This window comes from Rhea pennata, chromosome 2 (assembly GCF_028389875.1).
Source record: "Rhea pennata isolate bPtePen1 chromosome 2, bPtePen1.pri, whole genome shotgun sequence".
NCBI lineage: Eukaryota > Metazoa > Chordata > Aves > Rheiformes > Rheidae > Rhea > Rhea pennata.
The window spans coordinates 16,760,456-16,767,987 of NC_084664.1; the positions used below are offsets into that span (position 1 = coordinate 16,760,456).

At 44.2% G+C, this 7,532-nt stretch overlaps 1 protein-coding gene and 1 long non-coding RNA gene across 4 annotated transcripts in view; one reads left to right on the plus strand and one right to left on the minus strand.

The window, feature by feature from the left end:
• ZEB1 (zinc finger E-box binding homeobox 1) overlaps positions 1–2,639 on the minus strand; it is a 126,201-nt gene extending 123,562 nt beyond the window's left edge. Inside the window, exon 1 of one of the 2 annotated variants that reach the window (XM_062568947.1) lies at positions 2,537–2,639. In XM_062568947.1, coding sequence (XP_062424931.1) covers positions 2,537–2,594 — 58 coding nt within the window. In that variant the 5' untranslated portion in view covers positions 2,595–2,639. Of the gene's footprint in view, positions 1–1,762; positions 1,834–2,536 lie in introns of those variants that run through there. The other variant, XM_062568948.1, reaches the window with a different exon arrangement.
• On the plus strand, positions 1,674–3,535 carry LOC134136808 (uncharacterized). Of its 2 annotated transcripts, none has more exons than XR_009957558.1 (3): positions 1,674–1,758; positions 2,726–2,812; positions 3,288–3,535. It is a non-coding gene; the product is annotated as an uncharacterized LOC134136808 (long non-coding RNA). The 2 variants fall into 2 exon arrangements; XR_009957557.1 differs by lacking the exon at positions 1,674–1,758 and adding an exon at positions 2,053–2,117.
• The last annotated feature ends 3,997 nt before the right edge of the window (positions 3,536–7,532 follow it).

A 7,532-nucleotide genomic window follows, 5' to 3' on the forward strand; every position in this document is an offset into this window, starting at 1 on the left:
GATGCCACAGCCCAGTACTATTAAACTGGTTTACTGGATGCTGAGTACAGTGTCTCTTTAATAATCTCCCACTCTGTATAAAAGGAGGGAAAAAACAGGCAATTTGAACAGAATAAAATTAGTGTAGACTATGAGCAAGACAGTTGCTGAAGCATCTACTGTACGCTTATCTTTGATTAACAGAAAATATTAATCTGTAAGAGCAAAGTGAATTTAAAGATTCAGAAGCAAAATAAGTCTCTTATGTATTAATTTTAAAAACTTTAAAGGGTTAACGTTTTTCTAGCAATTTTCCTCAGTAAACATTTGCAGTCAAACATAAGCCCACTGCTGAGAGATCTCTATTATCCAGAATCTATTATCTAACTGATTCTGATGCTTCAATGCACAAATGACTTAAGTTTGTTTTAATTCCTGAAAAAAAGAAACAAGAACAGCCTAAAACAAGACATACATTCTATGTAACAGAAGTAATTGATAAAGACTCAAAGGCTTTTTATAATAAAAAGGGTGCAATGACGAAGTCCAAAAGTGATGAAGATGAAAGATACCTGGAACGATACCATGTCTTATGCACCTTTTGTTTTCTGTGACTGATGCATGCTGCAGACAAAACGTTTTGTGCTAAAACAGTCTCAAATCCGTTTTTCTAATATTAAGCACAAAGGAAAAACACTGACAGCAAGCGTGGTAAATAAATCCCTCCCTTGAGGATGAAAGCAGGAGACAGGAGGGGGCTGACATGCATGCAGGAGAAAACTAAACACCATCTCTTTTTTTTTCTACCTGCACAAGTTGCCATTTGCTGCAGCAATCAAGAATCTCTTTTTCCCGTTGATTTCAAAAGCTAGGTTTTTCAGAAAATTTCTCCTTCGAGTCATCTGTTGATATGCTTTAAGAGTACGATATTCGTATCACTGGATCTTTAAGAGAAAAATCCATTTTCTTTCCTGTTCAGGTAAACATGTTTACAGCTCCTGCACAGACACTGGGTGGTTCAGACTCACATGTCACACACATGTCGTCAGCAACAAGAAAAGCCCCTTTCTCTGATCATCAGCATTTTAAATAAGGTAAAGAGAAAAGCACTTTCCAAACTTACCTTCAACAAAGTCAAATATTCATATTTAGCTGGTGATTTACACTAGAACACGAAATTAATAATGCGATCACATAAATAGAAATAATTGCTATAAAACACACACGGCGAAAAAAAAATAAATAAATAAGGAAACCCTCCCAAGTTCCCAGCAATCAAATCAACTCATTAGTCCCTGGAAGGGCCGTTATTTATAAACACTTTACGCCCAAACACTTCGAATTAGCAAGCAGGAACACGAATCGCGACTCAAACACATTTGAAGAGACCGTTCACTACGTAAGAAAACATCTCGGATCGCAGGCGAAAGCCTTCCTATCTGTGACCCCGCACAGGAAATGCCACATAAAACCTAAAATTGCCAAGGAAGGTTACAAAATCTCCTGCTCTACATCCTATTACGAAGAGTTGCTACGAGAACCGAACTACTTCTCTATTTTCCAGAAAACAAGTACAGAGTGGGTGTTGTGAGCGTTTATTCCCCCGCCATGTACCTTCGAAACGCATCTTAAAGTAACACACGTCCCCCAAACCCAGCCCTGAAGTCTGAAATGTAAATGTAATTCCTTATATAGACTGCAGCAGCTGGTCTCACGCACACGGAGCGCGCGGCGAGGGGGCCCCCGGCCAAACCGTTACCACCCATATTATACAAACAGGTACCTCCACGGCCAAGGGGAAGGGAAGAAACTTCGCCACCCGCCGCCCGCGAGCAGCCCGCCCTTCCCCGCCGCGGCCGCGGGGCTCCGGCCGAGCCCGGCGCGCCTCAGCGGCAGGAAGGCGGCCGCCCCGGCGGCGAGCGGGCGGCGGCGGCGGCGGCGGCGGCGGGGCGCCCCTCCCGCCGGCCCGGCCCGGCCCGGGCCTGTCCCCCGCGACACCCGCCGCGGCGGGCAGCCGTGCCCCCCCCCCGCCCCACCAGTTGCGCCCCCCGCAGCCGGGGCGGCCCGGGCGCGGCAGGGCGAGCGGCGCCGCGCCGGGGGCTGCCGGCGAGGCCGCGCTGCGCGGCGGCGGCGCGCAGGTAACAAGTTTCGGAGTTTGCGCCGCCGAGGCCGGGCGGGCGGCGGAGGGGCCGCGGCCGCTCCCCGCGGCGCGGGCGGGCGTCAGCGCGCCCGGGGGGCCCGAGCCCGCTGCCCGGGGCGGGCGGCGGCGGGGCCGCGGCAGGGCGTGTGGGGGAGGCAGCGTGTAACGGTCCCGGACAGGCGGCGGAACGAGCAGGCACCGCTAGGCGGAGGAGGGAGGCAGGGAGCGAGGGAGGCACCAGGTAGCGGATATAACGGTGCGGAGGGAGCCGCGCTCCCGGCGAGGAGCGGCAGGGAAATTACTTTCTACTTCTCCCGACCTCCCCGCTTCGCACTCGAGACAGCTCCGCGCGGCGCCCGCCCCGGCCCCGCGGCCGCCCGAGCGCGGAGCGCGCCGCTGCCCGGCGGGCTGACTGACCGTTATTGCGCCTCGGGTTCGCCTGCTTCCTGCGCTTACACCTGGGGCCATCCGCCATGATCCTCTCGCTTGTGTCTAAATGCTCCAGTCACCTCCTCCCCCGCCTCCCCCCTCCCGCCCTCCCCTCCCCCCCGGACCTGGTTTACGACACTGGGTGGTTTTACTTTTACATCACCTTCCTACACCTAGTTCTCGGCCGGAACCTTGTTGCCAGGGGAGACGGGCGCTTTACGGCAGGACGTTTGAACGGCGGCGAGGGAAAAGTTGCTGCCGCAGGTACCGGCGGCGGCCGGGGGCCGGGGCCGGGCAGCGCCCCCACCGCCGCGGGGGCGGGGGCGGGGCAGCGCCGGGGGGGGGGCCGCGGCCCGCCCCGCCGCGCCCGCGGAGTGGCCGCGGGGCTGCCGCCGCCGGTGCGAGGCCGCCGCCGCCGGGGACCGCGGCCGCCCGCCCGCCCTCGCCGCGGGCCGCCCCTGCTGCGGCCGCTTCCGCCGTGAGGCCCGGGCCGGGGGGGGGGGGGGGGGCGGGGACCGGGTCTGCCGCGGGGCTGCTAGCGAGGGCCCCGGCCCCCGGGGCAGGGCGGCGCGGGGCGGGGCGGGGGGCACCTGCCTCCCGCGGCCGAGCAGCGCCGGTGCCTCGGCGCCCCGCGGCCGGGCTCCGCAGCCGCGGGGAGCCCGGGAGGCGAGGAGGGCAGAGCCGGCACCCACCCGAAAGCGGGGCGGCTTACATGCGCGCTGTCGATCTCGCATTGCAGGGCGAGGAGGAGACCTCCGGAAGCGAGCGGTGCTGCTCCCAGCGTGTGCAAGATCGGCCCTTGCCGTGTTTTCATCAGTGATACTGTATGAAGAGGTATAAAATTGCACACGATAAAAATTAATGAGAGGAGAGAGCCCTTTTTATAGACAATAGTATTTAGTAAACAGCCAGCCCCTATGTCATTTGGATTTAATAAACATTTAATGTATTAAAAATGAAAGTATTAAATCCTTATTTACCATCAAACACTTGTGCTTTCTATTTACTCTTCCATTTAACTTAACTAGGCAATAAAATAATATAGTAAGTTTCCGTTTGTTCCTCGTCTTTCTTACGTCCATGTTTTTCCCTGTCCTGGGATGATTCTGTAGCGCTTCCAATTCTTGCTTCTGGGGAATGCTTTTATCCAAATAAATTTCAGGGAGAATGCTTCAATATTGTGTGATATTGTATGAATATGTATGATATTTTTAATAAGTAATTGATGAGCAGTACTAAATTTGAGGCCTTTAACTATCCTACATTGTCTCTCTGTATATGCTGTATACTCATAGTGTAATATATCACCTCATTTCAGAGAAATAGCATAGCATGTGTCTAGAAATGAACTATTAAAAATACCAGCAGTTTGCAGAAGTGCCCTATATCCGAAGCTTCCCTGGAAACCAGCAAAATCAGAAATGCTTAACACAAATAACTGAGTCACAAGCTCAAAGGGTATAATTGTATGTTTGGTCTCAGATAAATAGTGGCATGAGCTCTAGAAAAGGGAGTATAGTGTTAAAATGAATACAGTTAGGTGAAGGTCAAGGGGTGTTTTTTTTTTCCAAAATTAATTATATTCTCAATAATGTGTGTAAGTCATGGATTTGGGTATTCGCATGTTACAACATAAGCTGTTGCCCATCCTCATTATGTAACAGTTCCGAAAATATGGTAAATTTAGGCTCAGTGTTTAGATAACTTTCTTTAGCCAGTATAAATTGGCTCCTGACTTCCCCAATTTGATGAACATCTACTTGATACTTTTTAAAGAAGAGTAAAAAATCAAACAATGTAATTGTTCTCATGGACTCTTTGAAAAGTGTTTGATTTGGCATCATCTGGGAGTTCTGAACTCCAAATATAATGGTAGCTTAGAACCACATATGAAACCAACTATGAGATAAAATGAGAGTTGTCAGTAAAATTTTATTAAGTACTTTAACTGGAAGTTGGAAAGCAGCATAAATGGTGAAGTGTAAGGCAGAATCTTGTTTTTGTCCTACTTTAATAGCAATATCCTACCCTGGTTAGTCAAGTTTTTATATAACAGGTATCCATGCCTATGAAACTGCTGCAAATGAGGGCTTAAGGTGTTTTGTAATTCTGTGGATGAATTTAACCAAAATATCATACACAGGTTTTCATGCTTGATTTTCAGTTCCTTAAAACATGAAATTTTAGAATGTAATCACAAAAATAATTGATTCGTAAATATATAGCAGATTTATAACAATTGTCCCCTGCAGGTAGACACAGTTTTGAGACTCTTCTTTAAGCGACTTTCAGAGAAGTTATTTTCATTCAGTTTCACCTCTAGGTAACAAATGTTGTCCCTTCATTTTGAGCAGGTTGGGTGTCCTAGCAGAATGGGGAGAGAAACAGTCTCTTAGTGTTTGCTATTGTTCTCTTCCAAATAGCTATAGTGTCTGTTTGAGTATTAGCCTCTTGAAATTTCCATGCAGCTAGAAGAAACCAGTGACAACTCTTCCTGCCTACTAGTTTCTGAGGAGCAGAAATGAAACTGGCAGGCGTGTTCCTAGCACTGCACTGTTATAGTTTTGATAAATGAGAAGAGAAAACCAAAGCAATCTCTGTATATGTTATCTTTGCTACCACGGAAGTCTAGAAAAAAAAAAAAAACAAACAAAAAAAACCCAAACAAACAAAAAAAAAAGCAGAGGATAGTGTTTTGCTTCAGTTATTGATTACCTCTTACACTATGCCTGTGGAAAGCTTCTCATTCACAGCTTGCAAATAGATCAGTGGGTTTTTTGCACTCTGATATATTTATTCTGTGCACCTGGGTACCTCACACCTCACCTTTACCTTTGTGTAAAAAAAAACCCTTTATTTACTGAATTAAGAAGTATTGTAATAAGGGGCTCAGCCACTATCAAATACAGTGTTGGTCTAATAAATTCTAATACAGATGCAAATCAACTAGTTAAAATTATTGCTATCTTTGTAGTGTTCTGCAGTATATGAACACAACATATGTGATTTGAAATGGTTTGTGCTGCAAGAAAGAATCAAAAAGTGGAATTTTTGTGTTGGGAAGAGCTTTCAGTCTGACTTTTCAGGCAAGGGCAGAGAAATTAATTATTGCAGTAATACATGAAATCTAGCCAAAGACAAATTTAGGAGACTTGTACATCCTAAATGTAGCAGTCTTGGAAATATATTTCTTTAAATGAAGATTTCTAAGGCAGTAGTTATCCATGAGAATTAGCTTGTCTTTAGTGACATAATTTCTTTAGGAATTTTAGCTATTTAAATAGTATAATGCAGTTGAAAGGTTAGATTGCGTATCTGCTATACTTTACCTTTTCTGAAATTTATTTACATTGTCTGAAGGCAGCAATCAAAATAGTTTAATAGTCATACTGGAGTATGGATGCTGGAAAACCACATCATCCTGGAATATTTTCTGCTAATGATTACTGCAGATGGTTTTTGCCATTTTAAAAATAGTCATGTATGTTGTACTATTGTTTATAATCTCTTCAAAATATAAATAAACAGTCCTCTCTTTGTATGCCTTCTTCTTAGGCATGTTTATGAAATGAAGTTTCATTCTTGAGTATTCTAGATTTAATGATTTCCCCTTGTTGAATCCCTTTAGAATTGCAGTGGAAAATGACTCAGTGAATTGTTCCTTATTGATAGAGGTTTTCTGTTTTTTTTTTTTTCCCCTAATTTCCTTTTGTGAAACTATTTTCATTTCCAATCATTTTCTTGGAATTTAAGTTCCCTAAATTTACTTTTTGTGTTCATTGGCAATTTTTTTCTATTTTGGAAGTATGTTTTTGCTTCTTTATAGAAATTGTTATTGGAATAATTACTAGGAGAACAGCAACCCAGAAATATGCTGCTTTACTGCAAATATCGGAAGAACTAGTCTTGAAAATTGAAATTTCAGAGCTATCAACATACAGTTTTAGTGTCTTTCCGAATTGTCTTTTGATTTCTATTTTTGCTTTCAAACGAATCTGATAAGTTTGAAAAGTGTACTCTGTAATGTTATACAGTGTTATAAAATGGTAATGTCCCTTGAAATCTTCACGTTTATTTAGAGCAGAATTTGTAAATATTTATTGAGAGAAATAATCCTATTTTAACTCTCAACTTAGTGTTTTCTGTCTCTGTACTATACTGTGAATTTATCTGTTCATTTAAAACTTGAATCTTTATTTCCTAACGTTAAATTGTCATGTATCTTATGTAACTTGAAAAAGCTGCATCTCTTGAAAGATCCTAAGTATAGGGATGTTAACTGCCATCAAGCGTCAATGTGTACATACCTATATATAGCTATGATGACTTGCATATATGTATTTGCCTTTCAGAAACCTTCCTTGTTAAGAAAAAGTAGTTTTGAAGATCATAAAGGCTTTCAAAACCATTTTGTTTCTCTTGTTCTCCTTTTGCCTTTCATGTCACATTTTGTTTTTCTCTTGAGAGCAGTTAACTTGTGTTAATACTTCATGTCACTTCGGTATGCTTTATAAAGTAAATATAAGAAAACATAAGCAGGACTTACAAATTGATTTTCTTATGCCAGTTTTAGTCTTGGATGTGTTTTGTGGGGTTTTGAGCAAATATGAAAGTAGCCTTCACACACATGTGCATACACACAAATATTTTGAAAGAGGAAAAATCTGAAAAGGCCATTCTGCATTCTTCATCCAGAAGACCTCTTTTGAGTGTTCAAAATGAAATTGGAATATAAATTGGGATACAGGCATCAGATTGCAAGCAGTGATGGTGTTTGTTCTCAAGGCACCTGGAGCTTCAGTTGAGAGCATCTACTTTTATAGTTTATTTCCTAATAATAAATGCAGTAGCAAAATGCTGTATCAAAATATTTTTTTGTTCTAAATTACATCTGAGTTTGTGATGATCAAATTACAGTTGTAGTTCAGATAGATTACCCGGTTTTATTAGTAGCACATTTTCATTCATCTTTGTTTATGATGAC